This window comes from Hyposmocoma kahamanoa, unplaced genomic scaffold, assembly GCF_003589595.1.
Source record: "Hyposmocoma kahamanoa isolate Upper Pololo Valley unplaced genomic scaffold, ASM358959v1 64, whole genome shotgun sequence".
In the NCBI taxonomy this organism is placed as follows: Eukaryota; Metazoa; Arthropoda; class Insecta; order Lepidoptera; family Cosmopterigidae; genus Hyposmocoma; species Hyposmocoma kahamanoa.
The window spans coordinates 14,485,807-14,509,305 of NW_020653852.1; the positions used below are offsets into that span (position 1 = coordinate 14,485,807).

A 23,499-nucleotide genomic window follows, 5' to 3' on the forward strand; every position below is an offset into this window, starting at 1 on the left:
TGTGTGTGTGTGTGTGTGTGTGTGTGTGTGTGTGTGTGTGTGTGTGTATGTTTGTGTGCGTGTGTAACTAAAAAAAAGCGCCGAGTTAAAACCCGGCGTTTGCCCATCTCTGAACGTGACAGATACAGTAACGGGGTACTAGTGTGTACGCGTGAAACAGTCTTCACTCGCTAGAATGATAGAGTATAAGTAGAGTACCTGGTTATCGTCGGCTCACTGCGTTCTGCTCGCGGAGAACCCGCGGTAAATCATGTACGCCATATGATTTTTGGTAACATAACATGCAACGGTTATGGTTACAGCTCCCTAGTGAGTACCCGGCTTTACTGTAATATCATCGAATTTCTTATCGACGAATGAACAAAGATCATCAAAGAACAAAAGAAGAGAACAAAGATGAACAATTCGTACGCCTGAGTCATTCCCGATCTGAGGCACAATGTCACTGATATCACCAAGAGACATAAGTTGACAAGTCCTATTTGCATGTAATTTCACCAGTAAATAAATAAATACATTTTATGGCTGAGATCCCTACACTAACTGAGAAAAGAGGTGATGACCTTTAAAAACTTAAACATGAAAATGTTCATAGCTAAGAACAGTCCCGATTAAATAAGCCTTCAATTAGAAAAGGAGATCAGTCCATGAGGAACGCAAAAAGAGGGTAGTTATAAGTTTGAAGTCTTAAGCTTGTTACCCCTCTATTTGCGTCGTGGATTAAAAATGGCGAAATTAAAAAAGTTTTCATTTTCGAGAAAATGACAATATTTTCTTTTATAATACCAAGTAACGGGACGACCAAGTCGTGCTCCTGGTGGGAAGCGCCACGCCTATCCATAGCAGTTGCATTGTCAGTCAGAGCTTTAAATCGCAAAGAACGTCAACCTGAGACATAAGTTTACAAGTCCCATGTGCCTGTCATTTCACCAGCACCCTTACCGTTACGGTACTTTACTGTTTAGCGGCAGAAATAGGTTAGGTGGCAGTAATTCCCTGGACGAACTCTTTCACAAGGAGCTCTACTGCTACTAATATAATAAGATATATAAATATAAGAAATAATAATTTCAATTTTATATAAATTAATTTAGTTATTTTTGGCACCGACAGATAGCACATGTGGCTGGTGCCTACGTACATTATTTTTTAAATGATTTTATAAAATTTCTCAAAAACGTTACTTTAATGAATTCAATCATTTTATTATTGGGAAAGTAATGTGATGAGAAGATCTATTTTTAATTACTATTAATTTTTAACATACTTGATTTTTTATAAAATATAAGTGCGCATTTGACCACATCACCTGATGGAAAGTGATGATGAGGTCGACCATCGCCGTGAAAAGGCCCAAGTTATAGCGTTCAGGGAACAAGTCTGCAGGCAGGTAATTTCATTCCACTCCATAGCCGTTCGCCATATTTTAAATGTGGAAGCGTAACGCTTCGTGCGTAAAATATAAATTATTAATGCTTTTAAAATAAATCATGTCTCAACAACTAATTTAATGTGTTTTTTAATGTCTTCATAATAATATCGCAGACATGTTGTTGACATTTTATTTGGAAGCTATTAATACTTTGTGTAATGATGGTGATGTATATCTAAGTCAAACTCACCAAGGTTTTGTAAAAAAAAATCGATCTCAAAAGCTTGTGGAATTACATCTATTTGCCAAGTTTTATTGAAATCGGACAACGGAAAGCAGGTGAAATCCAATAAGCCGGATTCATCCCTTAATTTGCCTCCCTTATGGGTGGCATATTTAATTCAAATTCGAATGAAACTACTGCAAATGTCGCAAATGTTGGACTACAATATTATATAACATACAAAAATAACCTAAGCTCCGGTTAAAAAACCGACCTCAAAAGTCATTCATCCCCTAGTTTACCACCTTTAGAGGTGAAATATTTTCTTCAAATTTAAATGGGACCACTTCTGAGGTACCCTCTTTCCAACAAAAAAGAATCATCAATATCGGTTCACAAATGGCGGAGTTATCGCGTAATATACATACAAAAAAAATGTTAAAACATACAGACGAATTGAGAACCTCCTCGTTTGAAGTCGGTTAATAAACAAATAACCTACCTGGTCCCTGAAAAAAGTGACATCAAGGGAACTAAATGGTCTCCAAAAAACAATTACATTGAGGAAATGATTGTATAAGATCTAATTGGTTCCTATTTCACGCGTCTGCGCAGGCTAACGGTGTCGATGACGGATCCATTTCAATGATGTGAACGCGATCAATAGCCCTGCTGTACTGTTATTGTAGTTATCTCGGTACTTAGAGCATGCTATGCTATTTCAATAGTACACTAAATTATACTTTGTGTTGATTTTTGATGCATGAAAATGTGCGTGGTGGATGCGTACTTTGTTCATTCGTTATTGTTTTTATACGCCTTCTCTTTTGTTTCATAGATATTTTTTTCAGTAGAAGCAATCAAGTTTTTAGGTTTTCGCGATTGTTACACATAGGAAATGGCTGACAGTCAGTCATGACCATGGGCCCGAAACGTTGGTTGTTTGAAAAAGAAATACGCGTTTAGATCCATAGAAGCAATCAAATTAATAAAGAAGTTTTCTTTTCGTTTTGGTAAAATTATTTTATAAAAACCTTTGAATCACTGTATTATCTGTGCACTTAGGACCCAAAGGCTTCAAAGTACATACAAAATTATAGATTAGCTATTTTATTATCTGTAGACTTTGGACCTAACGACTTGCTTTGCATGATTGCATGCTTTCGACCGTTCTTATTGCAAGAGGTGTACAGTTAAGTTTAAATCTCAGGTGTCAAGCTTGTTGTGTGGAGATGCTGCTGGTGCTGGGGGCGTTCTGGTGGATTGTAATGGTGTGTAGCCTGGATAGCAGTAATAGCCTCCGCAACCTCGCAGCCTCTAACATCTTATTTAGTAAAATTAGCAATTGAAACGTTGAAAGTCCAGTTTATAGATATTTAATCGGTTTATTTAATCGGTTTTAACAAGTATAATCTTTAAAATGTAAACTGTATAAATATAGCTAGTAAACGATTCAAAAAGATAAATAATGGTATGCTCGCTACCGCGGTCGCGCAGAGAGTGACGATGGAAAGAAACAAAATCAGAATGCGAGGTAAAATGGAATAATTTTAAATTTAAATATGAGTAGAAGAAGAAAAAACGATACGATACGAATGGAGAGAGGCGATACAAAAAGGTGGAATGACGGTATAAGGAGGTCACACCGTCACAGTTGTATGTATTCGAGCCAAATCGAAGGATCGGTTTTTATGGTATATTCAAATAAATAATCTTTATTTCGTAGATAAGCAAATTACACTTGAAATCGTAATATCGAATAAACTCTCTACGCATTCGTTAGGCAGGTTACTTTGAAAAAAGTGAGTGAGAAACTCTACGGGGTTACAAAACAGAAGGAGGTTCTTAATTTGACTATTTTTTTTGTATAAACTCACAAACTATATATAAACTATATACAAAAACTCAAAAGTTTTTTGGGTACCGTTTTTGATGATTCTCTTTTTCTTGGAAAGTAAAAAAGTATTGGTCCCATTTCAATTTGAAGGAAATATTCCACCTCTAAGGGTAAACTAGGGGATGAATTCGGTTTCGCGCACTTTTCGGCAACCGATTTCAATAAAACTTGGAAAATAAGATGTAATTTCACGAACTTTTGAGGTCGGTTTTTTTTAATAAAAATGTTATAAATATCATAATCGAGACAACCTGCAAAGCTAAACAAGTAATTACCATGGATTTTTATGATACAAGTACACAGAAGCTATATTTATAGTGTAAGTGCAAGTGACTAGGGCTAGCGAAAATCGGTGGACAGGAAAAACATGACTTTTTTATACATAATTATTTAAAGTTTATAATTTATCAATGTATATTTTATGCTATTGATATTGAAATAAGGTATAAATTTCGATGTTCTGCAACGCAGCGAGAATGCGCCATCGTGGCGCATTTCTCGCTGGCGCGTGGCTCCGAGTTTGATCTCAAAAGAGCAATCCATATTATTTCAATTGAAATGGCATAAATTGTATGTTAATAAAATGAATGCCCTGGCTTGTTGTCCGTCGGTTTGCGCTGGCCCTTACTCGTAGTTCATGTGCAATGTTATTTTTAGAAATTTAAGCCGATATTTACGCGGTAATCATTAACCATGACTTAAATGCACCATTCGATATGCCATTTTAACATATTATTGTTTATGAAGTATGGTCTCGTAAAAGCCAGGCAACGTAATGACTTCCATAATAATCGGAATGACGAAGGTCAAAACTGAAAATCTGTAATGTTAGAGCATATTTCATACAGCCTTGCTCCAGATGCTGTCATCTCTACTCGTTCATTTAGTGCAACAGACCGATGATGATAATTTTGCAAATGACAATATGTGTGACGGGGACGCAATTTTGCCAGGCTTAATGATGCAGATATTTGTTTGAATTTCTGCTAAATAGGCAAAAATTTAGTAGCAGAGTTCGTCCAGAGAAGTACTGCCACCTTACCTATTTCTGCCGCCAAGCAGTAATGTGAGCATTATTGGTTTTGAAGGGTAACAATGCTGGTGAATTACAGGCACATGGGACTTAACTTACGTCTCAGGGTAACGGACGCAGTGGCAGCGCCCCTCAGATCCCCGCACGTCACTTAAAAAAATAAATTAGCGCTTTGAGTTAGGCAATTCTTAGTAGGTTCGTATGAATTCGTAGGTTCGAATGATTATTAGTAGGTCCGTATGGCAGGTTACAAAAAAGCTTGACTTTACAATACCTAAACAACTTTAGTTATACGACTGTGATTATTCGTAAAAAATCTAACAATAAAAAATTTTTATTGTCTAATTTATGTTATTTTGTTCGTAATGTAAGGTACAATATCCCTAAACGGTTCTCACTGGTGACCTACTGTAGTAATTTAAAGTTTTTTTAGTTAAGTAGTACCTAAGTATCTATGACTTATTTATTTTTGTAGTCTTACTTTGGAGAAAGTCTATGCCAAGCCACTCAGGTGCGTTAACTAAGTATTAGATAGAGCTGGTGCAACCTCAAACATTTTGGTGCGTACTATAAATATTTCGTGGTTTAATAATTACTTAAATTATATGGTTGATATGTGATTTCATAAAAGCGTAGAAAATGTTTTATTAACTTAAAACATAAGGATGGGGTCTTTTTAATCGAAAATTAAAGAGTTTTTCAAACCGAGTAATATTGAAACGAATACTTAACAGGATTAACTAGCCACGACGTTTGATATGTGTTAAATAATTAAGTTTGATAAGTTCGTATCTAATATAAGATTAAATTTATACTCCCATCTCTAATGTGTCACGAATATGTAATATTGGGACTATGTTGCGGTAGACGTATCCAAATAATAATAAAATTTTGATTAAACAGGCCACCACATGTGTGGTCGGTGACGCGTGGTGACCACCAGCAGCCAGCAGTGCCGGAAAATGAAGCCGCGGGGGCGCGTCATGCACGCCTTCACTGCGCTCACCATGCTCACCATGGCTAATGGTAATTTTGGTTTATATATATTTATTTCTAATTTGTATGGTAGATTACTAGACGACCGTTGTAAGGGGTTTAGAAAAATGTAGAATGCAAACAAAGCTCAAAGAACACCTATATATGTATATGATGGTAAATATACATATATATCGCAATATGTGTTACTGCCTCTGTGGCCGAACGGTTACCATGCCGGACTGCCACGCAGAGGTCCCAGGTTCGATTCCCGGGCCGGGAGAAATATTTGTATGGCCTACATTTATTTCTCTCGTGAGTTTGGGTGTAATATGTGGTTGTCTATGTGTGTCCATGGCACCCGCGACACAGGGTTTCCCTAGTGCGGGGCTATGTTGAGTGTGTGCGTTATTATTATTATTATTATATAAATGTGTTGTGAAAAATTAATAATGAATGTTCTATGTGCTCTATGTTATACTCTGTGATTATAAATGTTTTGTTTCTGTTTGTATTTGTGCTGAATAAACGAGTTATCTATCTATCTATCTAAATTAATATTTAAGCTATTTACGTCGAGTTCTTAGGTATACGCGATTGCTACTATATTGGAAAGGAAATTATTTTTTCGGAGCTAAATTCGCGTAGACACATTTGTTTTTCAAATAAGCAATGGTCACGGTTGACTGAGATGGTCATCTCAAATCAGTCGCAAGTTTTAGATCCGAAAAAATAATTTCACTTCCAATATTAACCTGCTAAAATTTTTCAACTACTGATAATTATTAACTTTAAAGATATACTAAATACTTAGACATGAAATACAAATGTTTTAGCCCAAACCACCTGCAATCAAGGAATGGGTCGAGTTATGTACGAGCGATTGCCAAACCAACAACTTCACGGATTCGACGATGACGTTGTGAGTAAACAAATTATTGCTTTCGAATAGCCGACAATAAAAGAGGGAACGTATTGCTTTTAAGTGCCACCAATAAATCAAACAAATGAAATCTAATTTCGTTTTACATCATGTTAATCAGGCTTCTATTTATAGATACACGACACGTCGCCACCTTTTCGCGTATTGGAAAAATGCCAAGACCTATGCTTACGGGACCGATCCTCTAACGGCTTGGTAAGGACATGCAACTCCATCGACTTCCAGCCTGGAGCACGTATTGCTGCCTTTAGCCCTGAACCCGAATACGAAGAATCCACTTGTTATTTGACTCGTGAACAGGCCGCACCAGAAGGCATTGGCACGCTTATGATCGTACCAAACAGCATGCATTTCAACGAAATCTGTCTCACATGTATGTATTCCATAACGGTATCCCTTTCATCAATAACGTATAATTTTACCACATAGATACAATGGCTATTGTCAAAATGTAATACACACATAACGATTAACGGCATAACGATTGTTTCAGCAAATCGTCCAGAGCGAGAATGTCCGTCGCGCCGTTATGTTTTCGAACGTCACGCACGAAAACGCTTGAAACTTCCCCCTTCAGATCTCAAAGAGATGATGGTTGCCAACCGTACTGAATGCGAGGACAAGTGTCTGAATGAGTTCAGTTTTGTCTGTCGTTCTGCTACGTATGATTCTGCATTGAGGACATGTTCTCTAAGCAGATTCACTAGGAGAACCCACCCAGAATTATTGGAGGATGATCATAACGCTGACTATTTAGAAAATACTTGTTTGAACGGTTAGTATATCGGAATGTTTGTAATTAAACAAAAATTATTAGGAGCAAATTAATGCGTTCCTTTTTCGTTTATATTTCCGTTTCCAGCCGAACGCCGTTGCGATGGTCTAGCAGTTTTTATCAAAGAGGAAAATAAACGTCTAGGAGGTCCATTCGAAGCTGATGTCTTCTCCAATATGACTTTGGAAGAATGTCAATCTATGTGCGTCAGAGCTGAAAAGTAAGTGATTGATGGCATGTGCAACGTTTAAATGTTTACGCTTATATTGTTCATGATTGTCGATGAAAACAAATTTTGTTTAGGTATTTCTGTCGGTCAATTGAGCATGACATGATGACACGTCAATGCGTACTCTCCGAGGAAGATTCAGTATCACAAAAGGATGACGTGACTGTTAGTGCATCTGCCACACACCACTTCTACGATCTTGTTTGTCTCGACAATCGTAAGTATTCTTCAAATTTACTCGGTATTAATACTTAAACAAATTACACTAACCTGACGACAATTACTTTGTTTGTCACTCGTTTGGCGTTATTATTCTTAAACAAAAGTGTTCTGATTAACCATATTAACAAGACTAACTAACTTCGACAACCTTAAGGATGCATGAGGCTACAATAAGGTTTTTCTCACGATTATGATCAGTCTCTCATCGGGTGACAGCTCGCGGTACGGAGTATCCTGACAACAGCGTGACTTCACATCTCTTCTCGCCTGGAAGGAGACCAGATACTGCTTTCCAGAGATACAGGAATAGCAGAATCACCGGAGAATTCCATTCAGAGATTACAGGACGATCACTCAGCGAATGCTTGGACGAATGTCTTAGACAGACCAGTTTCCAATGCAGGTTAGAATTTACTTTTGTAGCATAAACGGAATATAAAATTTCGATTAAGTAGATATAGAACGTTGTTGTAATTCTTAAAAATTAAAATCATACAAATACGTACTTAGATATTGTTATAAAAGCATTTAGAAGTCGCCAATTAAATAAAATGTCGAAAAATAAACTGGATTACTTTGAACAGATGATATGAAGTTCATTGAACGATATTCGATGACATAATGCTATTTTTACGCTCTTTACGATAGGTCCGCGGTGTACAGCGATCGCGCCAGGACATGCCGCCTTAGTCGCTACAACCAGAAGGATGGAATGCGTTTACTCTATGATCCTGACTTCGATTATTACGAAAATCTTATGCGTATGTATTGAAATCGTATTCTTGAAAATTTAGGGTCGTGTTTTAACTAGAATGTATCATTACCAAGCAATGGACTGCAAATGTTTAGTGAAAAACAATCGTACGACTATCTTCATGAATACAATATCTATCTATGTATCCACATATATCACGTGCAAGTCATGAAGTGAAGTCTGCAAGTCGTGAAATTCGACAGAGTGGTAGTGTGATAAAAAAAATATGTTCCTTATTGGTAATAATAGCATTCAATTGGCTCAACGAGCTTGAGTGAGCCGACATTGATCCCTTCTTGATACAAAAATAGAACACTTCAATTGTATCTAATAACAGTACTTGCTAGCGTTACAAGGGTTGGCTATATTAGAGAGTATTAGACTATAGTGTTTACATTACATTATATAAAAGGATTAAGGTTCAAAGGTCGAATATCGCATCGTATGATTCTACCATTTTTGACGTCAAAAGATTAAAGAGTGACTTTGCGACGTTATTCCAGTTTATGATATTTTACATTATTTTTATTGAGGTGGAAATATCGTAAAATGAAATATTTGGTTAAGCTAATTAAAAAAAATGGTAAATTGGGGATCCAGATCAGCTAGTGAGTGGAGAAACGGAAGCAGGGGGAGCGGCTAGTGGTGCGCAGACACCCTGGGGGCGTCCTGCTACTAGTACAGGTTCGATGCATGATAGACTGGAGCTGATCTTGGGAATTCGAGTTTTTGCAATTGATGAGGTTACTAAGTATTTATTAGTTACGAAATGAAAACAGTCCAAGATTCCGGTTAATAAACTTTTTTGAGGTTTTAGTACACGTTGGTATATTTTTCGAAACAAAACTTAGTGACGTCGTCAATGGATGTTTTGGGATTCCAAATTAACGAGCTGCAATTAGTGGATTGGTTGAGTTTAGTGTGGTCGCCTAGATGTTGTTATCATCATATATTGTTCATAGTATGGCGTGGTAAATTATGCTCCAAAGCATGTAAAATAAAGTAGAAATACGTATTAGATGTTAGACTTATATTATGTAGCTCTTAGGCTAGACTCTGTATTATATAGCTTATGCATGTTTAGTAGTTGATATCGATAATTGCGATATGTAGCTGTATTATTGCATGAGTAGTTTGTTAAAAAAACATTCAGCATCACATAGTGTATTATTAACTTCATTTTCCCGTTTTTAAAGGTGGTAGTAATGGCGGGGATCGAGACAGATACCCTCCTGGCGCAGACCGCTATCCAGATGATGACAGATATCCGGATGACGATCGGTATAACCGACCGGATCGTTATCCTGACGATCGCTACCCGGCAGACCCTTATGACCGGTACCCAGATGATAGATACCCTGACGATCGATACCCTCCAGGCGTCGGATTAGATAGATATCCCATCGACAGATATCCTCCAGGAGTAGACCGGTATCCTGACAGAATTCCTGCCGGTAGTAGATATCCTATTGGTCCAATTGGAGATCGTTACCCTCTCGACAGTGGACGTTATCCATTCTACGACTATCCGTCTAATGACATTGGCAGATATCCAGCAGCTGATAGATACCCAGCAGCTGATAGATACCCAGCAGCAGATAGATACCCAGCTGCCGATAGATATCCAGTGGTTGACAGATACCCAATCGGCAGATACCCAGTTGACTCATACCCTGATAGATATCCCATGGATCGGTATCCAGCAGACAGATATCCGATCCGAGGTGGCGGGAGATACCCATCAAAACCCTGGTACCCTAGCCGCTATCCTGATAGATACGACCAGGACCGCTATCCCGGCACTAATGATTGGGGACGGTATCCATCCAGCCGTTACCCTGTGGGTGTCAACAGAGACCCCGTACCTTTGGGTGGCTCCCGTTATCCTGATCTTTATGACAAGTATCCTCCGATAGGATCGTCATATCCCGGTAAGCACATAACAATCACATATTCCAAAATTTCTTTCCCTTGCATTTTGTAAATAAACAACGGATATAATGTGTCTTTGGATCTTTCTTAGCAGGCTATGGGCGTGGTGGATATTATGGCTCTGATTATCCTGGTTCAGATCGTTACCCAGTACCAGATAGAGGATTACGACCAGCACCTGTTGGCCCAGATAGGTAAAGTCCAGTACTCTCTTAGGCTTCATATTTTGTAATAACATTTCTATATGTATAGTGTTATTTCTAAATGCGTCTCGGTATTATAGATATCCAGTGGAACCTAGACCAACGTTCGGTCTAAGACCAGTACGTCCTATACCTCCAGTACCAGACAGGCCAGGACCTGGTGGATATCGTGGAAGCTATCCTTCGGCAGTTGGCCCAGTACCAGTAGATCGACCGATTGGTAAGAATCAACTTTTGATAACAATTACAGTTTCAGCAAAACGGTGAACTAATGATTTTGATTATTCGTGTTCTAGGAGGTTACGGTGGATATGATGATGGTCCAATTGGTCCAGTCGGACCAGGCAGGCCACCTATCGGTGGTGTCGGTCAGAGACCATGGCAAGGATCTCGATGTGAGGATGACAGTTTCCGGCAAGTAGGAAGACAACGCATGCAGCGAAGATTTGTACGTCGTTTTACTACAGCCCAATCTTTGGCACAGTGCCAGCGAGAATGCACTGAAGCGCGTGATTTCATATGTCGGTCGTTCAACTACAGGTATTTTATTATTAATTACTTAAATAAACTGCTGCCATTTAATGTTGTTGAAATATTTAAAACTAATTACTTATTTAGGGAAGTTGGTTTTGGAGAACCTCGCGACAATTGTGAACTCAGCGATCGGGATACCCGGGAATTAGATGCTGCAAATCCAGCACATTTTGATAATACAGCAAATGAATACGATTTCTATGAGAGAGCTCTTGGCCGTATTGCTGATGATTGTTTGGATGGTATGTATGTTAGCATAATATTTGTATTAATTTTAATATTGCGTACGTTTTTCACAATACTAACTGTAATTCTGCAACCTTTTTGTAGTATCTCAAGTATGCAATGAAGATGGAATGGAGTTCACTCTACGTCTCCCAGAAGGTTTCTATGGTCGTATGTACACGTATGGCTTCTATGACCGCTGCTTCTTCCGTGGCAATGGCGGTACTACTAATGTTTTGCGTATTTCTGGGGCCCATGGGTATCCTGAATGTGGTACACAACGGGTAAGTCTTAAGTCCATGATCTTGATCTTAATTCGTATAGTAGATGTAGTTAATGTAATAGTTATAACGGTTTTGGTTGCAGTATGGCGAGACAATGACAAACATTGTCGTGGTTCAATTCAGTGACAATGTCCAAACTTCTAGGGACAAACGATTCAACTTAACTTGTCTCTTTAGAGGACCAGCTGAAGCAGTAGTAACCTCAAATTATATTGGAGCAGGGTGAGAATTATTGTTTTGAATAGTTTGTGTGCCTATTTGGAGAATCTTGACAAGTGGTAGAGTTCATGTCAATGTAGTTTTCGTGGTTATTGAAATAAGCTACTACTACTACTATCGTGCCTTTTTAAGCAGGTTTAACAGTTATTGCCTTTGCGTGACTTTCAAGAGCTGAATTTACTATTAGATATATTTATCGCCTTTTTGATGTTTATTTAAGTTGGTTTATGTTACGGTATGCTGTATTTGAGTGTTTCCAAAACATTTAACTTTAACATGGAAACACTATTGAGTTTATGTTTTCGCTTAACGGTGAGCAAAGTATATTGTTTGGGTTTCGTTTGTTTGAGTTTTGTGTGCGGCGAATTTGACTCAATGGTCGTCAGCTGTGATGTTTAGTTAGCTTATTTGTTGTTTATTTGAGTACTTATGTTTATTAACATTGGCTTTATGTGTTGTGTTTTTGAGTGCTGTTATTTCACTAACAGCTACTAACTGTAGACCTTGAATGGATTCATGTAGACATCTGAAATGGGATTAGAACACTAGGACTGACAAAAGTCACAAAAGAAAAAGTATGATCGTGGTTGATAATTGAATTCCTTCAAAGTCAACTAGTTTCAATTAGAAACATTATCTTCAACTCTAACTGTAGCTTCGGCTATGACTTCATTGACAGGTCGGGCAGTCCAATACCCATCGAGTATCTACCAGAGGAGAGTTCTCTAAATTCAAAGGTCCGGCTGCTGATCCTTTACCAAGGACGTCCAACTACAACAATTGCTGTTGGTGATCCTTTGACCTTTAGGCTGGAAGCCCAAGATGGTTATAACTACCCCGCAGATATATTCGCTACTAATGTCATTGCAAGAGATCCTTATTCTGGACGTTCAGTGCAGCTCATTGATAGAGTCGGGTAAGTTTCAAAGACTTGCTCAGTCTATGTCTTTAATGGAACGATTAAAAAGGACATTCAAACAATTCTTTTTAGCAAACTACTGATGGTACTAAAGATAAATATGTATTTACAGTGTAATGTATTTACACTGTATTTAACTATAGTTGTCTTTGTAATCAATATCTAAAGTGGATCTTTAGATAAACAAGTTGCAAGTGGCAACTGAGCAATAAACAACAGAACTTGATATAACATTCACACGATACTGATATGTTTTAGGTGCCCAGTCGATCCCGACGTTTTCCCTGAATTGGATAAAGGACGAAGTGGAGATTCTCTCGAAGCCAGATTCAATGCATTTAAAATCCCAGAATCGAATTTCTTGGTGTTCGAGGCTACTGTTCGCACTTGTCGCGATGGATGTCAACCCGTAAGATATTTTGCATTTATATCCTTTTTGAGATATCTTTCGCGAAGTGTTCGATATTTCCTTCGAATATATATGTTTTTATATATCCTTGTTTCGGTTCTATTCATTGACGTTGATTGCACAAATAAATAGACCTAAGTTTACTGAAACTGGTGTATAAAATATACAGTAATTTTTGGATAGGTGGCAGGTCAACCGTACACCTTAAAACCGTTGTTCAACAAACCTTATCATACTATTTATAGTAACTTAACTAACAAACAGTGAAATACGTCAATGGATGCGAAAATAATAACTTATCGAACTCCATTCAGTTACTAGAGGTCAACGGAAGGTTATCAATCAATAGATTAACTGTTGTGCATATATGAATGTAATCTTTTATTTATAAAGACTGCGGTTTCGTATAAGGCAATGCGCATAACACTGTATCGGAACATGCAGTGGGAACGTGACCATCACCTGTATGTTTAGTAATAGTATTGTAAACTTATCAAAATTGTAAACAAGACTACGGCAAATTTGTATCAATTTTACAGTTGAATATTTGCCTTGCAGTTATTGCCAACTGTTTAGACGATAATAATAGAGATAATAAAATTAAAGATTTTGTTTTTAGGCATACTGCCCAAGCCACACAGGAAGATCAGAACCATCATTTGGACGACGTCGCAGAGATGTCAACTTTACCATAGGAGCCGAAACAAACGACACAGAAGTTGCTACTGAGGAACCTAGTAAAGATAATGATGACAAAAACATAGGAACAGTTTACAAAGTGCAATATGAAGAGGCAGCTGTCGATAAATATCTTAAGGAAGAAGTAGAGATGCCTAGCCATGTGAGAAAGATGATTGAGGTAAGTAATAAGTCAGAAAGCGGATTACAATCTAGATCATTCTATTAATGATAAAGACTGTAATACACTATGCAGTTAGTATGTTATGTTACATAGAAATCATTACTTACACAGGGATATGAACAAAAGTTGAGATCGCGATTGCTGATCACCAAACTGAAAAGCTGTTAAAGGCGACAATCGCTACGTTTTTGCAATTGCGAGCTCTAAACCATTTACGTTACACATATTTTATATAGAAGATTATAGTCCTTCAAAGTAGATCATACAACAACCGTACAAACAAACCGTACATAGATCGTGAAACAAGGATGTTTGTGTCGAAATGGTTGACGTGGCGGGGTTACCAAGATCTAAGTAAACAAAGATCTTTGTTTCCTTATATCGTATCGTATGACAACTAATTTCAGCTAATAATAAATAGAAGATTAGTTTAAACTGATACAAGTTTGTCGCAAAAATCTGTTTTTGTCATAAATTCATTCAATACTCCATCATCAGTAAAAGAATACGAATTTTATTGAATTTTTTTCGGAACGGGAGTCAGAATAACCGAACTATCCTGCCTAGTTACGTACCGTGGGCAAAAAAACGTCATCTACCCTTCTAGGGTTAAAATGAATGAAGGGAAAATACTATATATGTACATGTGTTCCTTAAAATGCGTGTAGGTAATCTGCATTTAAATTTAAAGAACCTTAAAGAAACTAAATGTTTAAAATGGGTAATAATCAGTGATCGGAATTGACGGACTTAATCTACCTAAAGTATGCACGTTTTCTTATTATGGATATACCCACTTCGTCCGCAATGCGTATACAATTTCTTTTTTTGCTACTTATTTTCTAAACACTCCAAAATATAGGTTGTCTCATATTTATTTTTAAATGACTAAATTATTAAATACGTTAATTGTATAATTAAAAACACAAGTACAACATAATTTTTGTAGCAAATACTTAATAGGGAATAATAATTTTTAATCTAAATTTGTACAAGTACGTAATAACGTACTTGTACAAATTTAGATTAAATACACTTATTTTCATTTTAGTTATGTAATTTTTGAATATGAGTTTGGTCGTGGCACTATTGTAGCGCAAACAACTCGAAACATTAACAACGTAAATGCAGCGGATATAATTAATTAAGCTTGACAGAGCCTAAGGTGAACAATGAAGATTTGCAGGCTTTGAATGAGTTTTAGACTATACAACTACTAGTGGTGAATTTTTGATGATAATCGTAAAAAATCGGTAGCGACAAATTGAGTGCGAAATTTCTGTGTGTGATACACACAGAAATTGTTTGGTGGCACTGCCACATAATAATCCAGCTACCTTAGATTTGGTATAACTATTTACGACAGCTAATAGCTATTGTGACAATATATGTCCCATACCTTCGGGATATAATGGCAAGACTCACATAGAATCGGCTAGTCAAATGATCTTCACAATTTTTTTACGCAATTTAGACGATCATCTACAATGAAAATAGTTTGATACCTGTGAAGTTCCCCACTATTCTTATCGTCAGCCTATTGTAGTTCATTGCTGTAGGTACTATCAGTAAAGTTTAACCCCAAAACAGAGTTCTTAGCAAGCGGAGTTAGTAGCTAATCCCGTTCCTTACTTTATTGACACTATTTTTAAAACCTGTTGTTTATAATAAAAATATGGTCTAGCTCTTAAAACAAGTACCTAAGCTGCGGTGGCCACTGATCTGCACGTAAAAAGAATCCTTAAGGTAGTTCTCCCTTAAAGGCTGCTCCCAATTGTGTTTTGTGCCGTTCATATCTTGCGTTTTGGATAATGCAGGACGTAATCTTTTTTTTACCGTACTGCCCGCCTGTGGCCAGAGCTTTATATTTATTTGGCTGTGCTAGTGTAGGAAGGACTACATCACCTTCGACCGGTTGTCTATCCTGCGGTTGTATATCCGCCGGTAGTCTACCGGCTAGCGACTATATCGCCTTTGCATTGCTGCTAAAAGTAACCGTGTGTAACAGCTCTAAGAGCTTAGCAAATAGCAAAAGGAATAGATGAACTCCCGGCAAAGAGCGTTGACAGTATAGGTGCATAATTTTGAATCATGAGTCATTTTCTGAAACATTATTTGTTACTTTGAATTCTTCTATACATATAATAGGTGTCACGTATAGTACTTCCGGCAATTTATCGAAATTATCGTACATCATATTATACATATATATATATATATATATATCTATATTAATATTACGAATTTACCGAAAGCTATAATAAAATCCTCGTTTTGGCATTGTAGGTCTTCGATAACCGCAATGAGCTTCTAGAAGAGAATGGACCAGCAGACTCATCACCAGTCGTGGCCGCGGCTGGAGTTTGCGTGTCTCCGCATCACTACAGGGCATTACTTGTCGCTTTATGTGTTCTCCTGTCATTGCTATTGGCTATGTTGCTTGCGGCTTTGTATGTCTACAGGTAAGTGACACGTTAGGTTGATTTTCATACCTAATTACCACATTTTGTCTTCATATCGATTCCAAGACAATCTCAAAATCCTATATTTCCCGTGGGTAGGTACCGTAAAAGGCGACTAAATGTCAACAAATCAACGCTGCAGACGGCAAACCTCCAATCGCAAGCCAATTAATTCAAAGCAAGAAACTACGTCTACTTTTATTATTATTTTTTTATAATATCAAGTGACAGGACGAATAAGTGGTGCGCCTCAGATGGTAAGCTACACCCCTGTCCATAACAGTTACAGTGCCACTCAGAGCTTTAAATCGCAAAGATATGAGAGGCACTGCCACTGCGCTCGTCGCGCTGAGACAGAACTTGACAAGTCCCATGTGCCTGTAATTTCACCAGCACCCTTACCCTTCAAAACCAGAACACAGTAATACTGACTCTACTGTTTGGCGCCAGAAATAGGTAAGGTGGCAATACTACGCTGGACGAACTCTCACAAGGAGCTTTACTGCTCGCAAAATTGATTTGTTTCTTAGCTTTGCTTTTTATTTGACAAGTTGACAAGATTGTAATCGATTGGCGATTAAAATCTAGAGACGAAATGGAATATTAAGTACTCGATGATGAGACTGTTGATACATAATTGTTTTACCGACAATACTTGGAGCAATGTCACGGATTGACTCTGAAATAAACAAACATGCAAATTTTCAGGCGTTACTGGCGTGTGCTACGCAAAAACATCCAGGCGTCAAGTCCAGCGCCAGCGCTCCGCCCTATCACCCCGGGACCGAGAGGCACGCGACCATCGCTCTTTTCTGCTTCGCATTTGCATAAACCTTTCTCTTTGAGGTGAGAAATATGTACTTCAAGTGTCAGTAATGATATGTGAGATGGAAGCTATTTTTTAAATAAAGTATTACCAACCATCATAAAGGTTGAAAATTTAAGTACGGCATGGCTTTACCAATTTAGGTATCTAAATTTTGTTAGAAAAAATTATAAATGAACAAGCTCTAAACTCACCAACAAGCAATCAAACCGATTTTCCTTATTTTTGCAATTCAAATATCGAACTATAGATGCCAAGAATAACCAGCATAATCAAATCCTTTCAGTGGTCTAGGTAGAACATTTGCGGAAGTCGGCGAAGAAGTAGGCTCGGCTGGACGACTGGCGACCGCGTTTGACGACGGTAGCGAGCCTATTTACACCGACCCCTCTCTCTTCGAGCGATCAAGGTCCCTCCGGTCTCTGCACTCACTGGATATCCCTGATAGACGCGATCATCGCCCGTAACTTTCACAATACAAAACGCATTGGCGGCGTGATACGGATATACTCGTAGTAACATTATAATGCATTATAAGAAAAAATATTGCTACTGTTATACCCTTTACTATTTATAAAGTGACATACAAGAAACTTCCCAATTTTATTAAAGATTAAAATAAAAATAGAATAAATTTTTTCAGCACACTTCAATGTTGTTGGAAAGTAATTTTTGCTCTCATAAGTAGCCTTTTCTCGCTGCCAATGTCTTCACAAAAATGTTTTTCATTACTACTTTAAAAAACCTAACTTAACTTTTAATTTTAATTCCTTGGAACTGCCAAGTATCTGCTCATTTCTGTCCATAGATTAATATAAAAGCAAGAGGTTTAACATTTTTGTGCAGTGAATTCGAATACATAATTTTTAAAGCATTTATTTTAAGTTGGTACTAATAAATATTTACAGTGATTTTATAGAATGATTTGTTATTTCCTTAATCAAATTACAGTCATATGGTTGTCACAAGGAGAAAGCAATTTGCTATAAAAAATACTTACATATGTATGAAGAATGTAATTATAATAATTTGTATGGACTCTTTGCAGTATCGCCACCAAAATGTATTCACTTATACCTACTTCATGAGAATACTCGATAATGCAACCAAAGAAATGTCAAATTGTTCAAAAAGGCTATTCATACAATAAAGATATTTGTCCTGACTTTTAACTACTATACATAATTATAGGTAATTAACTAACTACAATTAAAAAGTCTCAGCCTTACACTTTAGATGATTCACTTTCTTCTACAACACCCTCTTTATGTTGAGGGGATGAGGCCGAATCTCACCTGAAAATATTGCAAGAACTTTCATTACTACCTATACTTTGGTAATTTTATTAAAAATGAAGATTTTTGCCATTAACAGACACTGCATAGATGGTCTATCTGTGTAATTAAATTGTTATTGAGTCATAACTGGAGAAGACAGATGAAAATATAATATTAATAGTAATTTTATTTATAATATGTGCTTTTGTGAAGTGAATAAAAAAAATTAAAAAATTAATTACATATGATATGGAGCTGGTGTAGGAACGCTCATTAAAGGTGAATCTAAATACTCCATTTCATTAGTGCTCGGTGCCGGTTCAGCTTGAGCATTCATTTTTTGCTGCATAGTTTCATAAAGTTTATGGACAGACTCATTGTGTTGCGTTCCTGGTTGTAACGCCTTCATTAAAGTCTGTACTCTTGTCTCTGGTAACTTCGGATGAATATACCACAACAACTTTAATAAATGTCTTGTTACATTATCCTTTGATAGGCCAGCAAAGAAGAATTCGTCAAACAAAACCGTACTAAAGTCCTCGCCTTGGAATTCATCAGGTAATTGTATTAACAGAGCAACTAATGCATGTAAGAATGGGTCTTCATAAGCACGTCCATCTTTGCAACTACCTAAAATGCTTAGAATTCGTAATAATGCTCCACGATCTCGAAACTTTGCAGCGTGTAACGTGTAGTACATGGCTAACACGCCACATACTGAACTTTCTCTCATGTAAGCTTCACATGCATCAGGGGGAGGTCCTGAATGTTCAATTGTGGTAATAGCAGACTCTCTCTCATCAGGAGGTAGTTTATTATGCAATGATCGAACTTGATCATCAACCATCAATGACATTAATGCAGGTAGGTATTTTGTAACAACCTGACTGTCAAGTTTGGGCTCTTTGAATTCTTGAGAATCAATCATTACCCAAGCACTAAGTCCAAGAGCCAACATTCTTAATAAAAGGATCAAAATTGTATTATCTCTTGGAAGTCCTTCAGTATTAATCAAGTGTTGTAGAATTTTAATCGCCGATGTTGCTAAAAAGTTTATGGCATAAGGATCACATAGAGTCATAGATAAATCTCCAAGAACTTGCTCTTGTCCCCGTTTAATACTGTCCAAAAAGCCTTGTAGTTCCCTTGATCTCTTTATATCAACATTCCTTTCTCTTATACAAGCATCTAGACACCATGTAAACTTGTGACATGGGTCTACTGATATAATATCTTGGATCTCCAAGTCATGTAGAGCCATTAATAATTCTGCTCTTAATGTGCAGTAGTGAACATTTCTTGTTCTCAAAAATAGTGTTCTTAAAAATTGCAATACCATGTCATACAGTTTTACACTGTTACCAATCATGTGGGCTAGTTTCTGTACTACTGCACCTTGTCGTCGCACTTTGGGTGATGGTGAAAAAAATAAGTTATTCAGGTTTTCATGATCAAACAATACATTTTCTTTCTCTCTAATGTACTGGCTGAGTAAAGGAGATACCTCATCACCAAATAAGGACTGGTTATCTTGCCAAATTTGCCTCTTTACTTCAGTATCTGTATCATTATATAGTTCCCTATCTCTCACTAGAACTCTCAGAAACTTGTCATCAATATGAGGTGTATTTTTTAATATACTCATAATAACAGGCCTTAAGGCCTTCACCCGAACAACAGGGAAGCTTTTCGCCAATAGCTCCTTTAGCTTCTTATCATGTTCTTTATTTTCTTTCGATCCTAATTCGTTTATGTGTGCTATGAGTTTTTCTCTGAGTTCTTCTAGAACCGATGTATGAAAGTCCAGTCGTCGGACACCGTGGAGATCTAATAGAGGCAACATAGGTCGTAACGAAGGTAGTAGAATCCCATTTTCAAGTTGAAATTCCTCAATAGCTTTCAGAGGATCGGTGCAACTTGTAAGAGCGTCGCGTAAAAACGCTTGTCCAGGCACTCCAACCTCCTCCAATCCCGTGCCCGGCAATTTGCTAGACGAAGCCATGTTTTTTATGGGAGATAAATACTATTTATCCCATTTATTTTTACTAATTGTTCATAAAAATAAAAACAAACGTAAATCCCAATCGATTGAAAACCGCAACAAAATAAGACAAGTGACAGACAACCAGACTACAAACCACTATAGTCGTCACCAAATAAGAGGCTAAATTTGACACTTGTCATCGTGACGCGATTAGGGATGTGGACTAATCATATCGGTAATTACATTATACGATTTTCACGAGAAATCAAATCAATCAAAATTGTAAGAGTTTGTGATTGTTTACATTATTTTTCGGTTCATTGTTGTTTAGGGGGCCTAAAAGGCAGTGCAATTCTGTTAAAAGCAATTCATTTACAGAATTCCTTGCAATTCTGTAACAATTCCTCTTTTTTTCGTAAAATTGTCTCACATTCCGATGAATTTGTATCCAAGTCTTTTAATTTTGATTTTATAATATTCATAAATGATTTATTACGAGAATTTAGTGTGAATAAGTAAGTTCATCGATAAAACAATTACATATAAAGATTAAATTACCAAGAAACCAAGGATTTCATAAATTTTTAATTATTTGGCTGGCAATAAGTTGTCTATCAAAAGAAGCAATCTCAAATAATATTCATAAATTTTTTCTAATTTTTTTAAAAAAATTCTGAGAAATCGAAGTGACTCAGTGAAATTCGGCGATTAACGGTTACAACACTATTATTTAAAAAAATAGCTTGAGTAACTGTTATTAGGACGTTTCGGAGTAACTTAAAATTGCATTTTATATTGGAATTTCGTGCGAAAATAGTGCTTCAAATATACAGGGTGTTTGGAAGGTCGATGCAAAGCCTTAATGTGAAGATAGTATAGACTATTTAGAAGCATTTTAGGTAGGGTTGTCTAAGACGAAGTCTAAACATTTTTTTAATTTAAATTTTAAGATTTTTTGAGAAAAAGCCAATAATTTTAGAGGTATGGGCTAATAAAGACCAGCTCAAATAATAACTCAATTATTTTTTTATTTTATTTCAATAAAGTAATGTGCACACAGTCTAATAAAACATGTTTTAAGCATCTGTATCGTGGGAAATATTTTTTACAGGCTTTTAAAGTTTACGAAAATGATGAATAATTAACGAAACCGGTTTTTTTACGTCATTTAAAAAAAAACGGCAGTTGGTGTTTTTGTTCAAACACTTTTAAAAACATGCTTGGTTATTGCTGTTTCTTTTAAGGTATCATTTATGCAGATATCTTACAAATTCTTAAAATTAGGTCCTTTTAACCAAATTAAAGGCGTATTTAATTTTGAAGGCAGAGTAATAAAACAATATTTTAACTGAAAGCATGTGTTATTTATTGATGTTCAAAATGACCGCCGCGATTTCTAACACAAGCACGGGCACGTTTTCTTATTTCTGTAGTTGTTGTTTTCAACATCATTTCCAGCTTCATGGTAGCAAAAGCCGAATTAATTCTTTGTATTAATTCTTCTTTAGTGTTTATTTCCCACTCGTGTACACTAGTTCTTTGGCCCGACCCCACACAAAAAAGTCCATCGGGGTCGGGTCCGGTGACCAAGCGGGCCAAGGGATGGGCCCACCTCTGCCGATCCAGCTTTGAGGGAAGGAATTATGTAAGTGTTCTCTTACATTTAATGTCCAATGCGCTGGACAGCCGTCTTGCTGGAAGATGATTTCCCGGTCGGTATCAAATATTGGGGCATCAGATTCCTCTGCAAGCGCTGGAAAGTCGTTTTGCAGAAATTCTAAATAATTATCACCATTCAGATTATCCGGTAAGAAGTGCGGACCAATCAAGGTTCTGCCAATTACTCCCGCCCAAACATTGACAGAGAATTTCCTTTGGAAAGTCACCTGCTTTTTCCAGTGCGGATTATTATCCTTATTGGCCCATTGATGTAAATTGTGAAAATTTGTAATTCCCTCCCTAGAAAATTTACTTTCATCCGTCCACAAGATTGATTTCAGGAACCACGCATTTTCAATGTCGCCGTTAAGGAGCCAACGGCAGAATTCAATCCTTCTGTGAGGATCTTGCTCTTCCAGACCTTGCACACCTGTTCCGTGGAACGGATACCGATTATTAGAGTTCAGTGTTTTCCACACTTTCCATTGGGAAATGTTTAGATTTCGAGCTATTACTCTGACGTTTGTTCCAGGATCCGCTTCAAATGCTGCCAAAATATTTTCCTCGGTGCTAGTACTGTGTCTACCAGGGTTGACTCCAGGTTCCGCACGGTGTATTCCACTTTCAGAAAGACGACGAAATGTGTTGTAAAACACTCTAACGTGCGGCACCCTGCGATTCGGATAGCGCTCTTGATACATTCGCCGCGCCAAAGATCCATTGCCGTCTGCTCTTCCATACATAAATACGATATCCGCATATTCCGCATTTAAAAAAGTAGCCATAGTCAATTCAACGCAAGTAAATAGATAATAGTCTAAAATCAACACGTGCAGGAGCGCAAAGGGCTACAGCTGAACACGGTGAAGGTGAAATATCACGAATACGGAAATAACGTCTAGTAACACGGGCAGTTGTCACTTGACTAACTAAAAATGTGACGACTCCCTTAATACTCTCCCTACTCCTGGCTAAAGAAACGTCGTTTTAGCAATGTTCGCCATCCCCTATTCACCTGCCTGGAAAACCCCAATTTATTGCCGTCCTACTCGCACCGTGCGCATTGGCTGTTATTTGGCGATACCTTACGATTATTGTACACGTGCGCAATAAGTGTTAGAGTTGCTCTCAGTTATCATTTCCAACTAAAAAATAAGTTAAATGACTAAAAATTATGTTTTATTCGACTGGTTTGAAAAATAATTTTCTTTCTCAATTTGGTTTGTAGGTCCCAATTTCAACAATTTATTACGTATCTGCATAAATGATACCTTAAAAGAA

General features: G+C 37.1%; 2 protein-coding genes across 9 annotated transcripts in view; one reads left to right on the top strand and one right to left on the bottom strand.

Annotated features, from left to right (window-relative positions):
- Window positions 1-18,094, top strand: part of LOC113230726 — a 27,794-nt gene extending 9,700 nt beyond the window's left edge. Inside the window, exons 2-23 of one of the 7 annotated variants that reach the window (XM_026464790.1) lie at window positions 5,429-5,551; window positions 6,337-6,422; window positions 6,558-6,816; window positions 6,937-7,218; window positions 7,306-7,438; window positions 7,522-7,664; window positions 7,868-8,072; window positions 8,318-8,430; window positions 9,024-9,107; window positions 9,620-10,354; window positions 10,447-10,549; window positions 10,639-10,778; window positions 10,855-11,098; window positions 11,177-11,334; window positions 11,423-11,601; window positions 11,684-11,823; window positions 12,476-12,736; window positions 12,998-13,148; window positions 13,768-14,007; window positions 16,297-16,472; window positions 17,181-17,318; window positions 17,585-18,094. In XM_026464790.1, coding sequence (XP_026320575.1) covers window positions 5,488-5,551; window positions 6,337-6,422; window positions 6,558-6,816; window positions 6,937-7,218; window positions 7,306-7,438; window positions 7,522-7,664; window positions 7,868-8,072; window positions 8,318-8,430; window positions 9,024-9,107; window positions 9,620-10,354; window positions 10,447-10,549; window positions 10,639-10,778; window positions 10,855-11,098; window positions 11,177-11,334; window positions 11,423-11,601; window positions 11,684-11,823; window positions 12,476-12,736; window positions 12,998-13,148; window positions 13,768-14,007; window positions 16,297-16,472; window positions 17,181-17,318; window positions 17,585-17,765 — 4,215 coding nt within the window. In that variant the 5' untranslated portion in view covers window positions 5,429-5,487 and the 3' untranslated portion in view covers window positions 17,766-18,094. The remainder of the gene's footprint in view (window positions 1-5,428; window positions 5,552-6,336; window positions 6,423-6,557; window positions 6,817-6,936; window positions 7,219-7,305; window positions 7,439-7,521; window positions 7,665-7,867; window positions 8,073-8,317; window positions 8,431-9,023; window positions 9,108-9,619; window positions 10,355-10,446; window positions 10,550-10,638; window positions 10,779-10,854; window positions 11,099-11,176; window positions 11,335-11,422; window positions 11,602-11,683; window positions 11,824-12,475; window positions 12,737-12,997; window positions 13,149-13,767; window positions 14,008-16,296; window positions 16,473-17,180; window positions 17,319-17,584) is intronic. The other 6 variants (XM_026464791.1, XM_026464793.1, XM_026464794.1 and 3 more) reach the window with 6 other exon arrangements.
- A 107-nt stretch (window positions 18,095-18,201) lies between these two features.
- Window positions 18,202-20,726, bottom strand: LOC113230727 (negative elongation factor B). Of its 2 annotated transcripts, none has more exons than XM_026464798.1 (2): window positions 18,818-20,726; window positions 18,202-18,593 (listed from the first exon to the last, which is right to left on the bottom strand). In XM_026464798.1, exons 1-2 carry the CDS (start codon window positions 20,575-20,577, stop codon window positions 18,590-18,592), a joined length of 1,764 nt encoding a protein of 587 aa, XP_026320583.1. In that variant the 5' UTR covers window positions 20,578-20,726; the 3' UTR covers window positions 18,202-18,589. The 2 variants fall into 2 exon arrangements, with proteins under 2 accessions (XP_026320583.1, XP_026320584.1); XM_026464799.1 differs by lacking the exon at window positions 18,202-18,593 and adding an exon at window positions 18,608-18,624.
- Window positions 20,727-23,499: the final 2,773 nt, after the last annotated feature.

Bases quoted from the DNA above. Each gene is read 5' to 3' on its own strand.
- LOC113230727 (XM_026464798.1), bottom strand. From the start codon at position 20,577: ATGGCTTCGTCTAGCAAATTGCCGGGCACGGGATTGGAGGAGGTTGGA.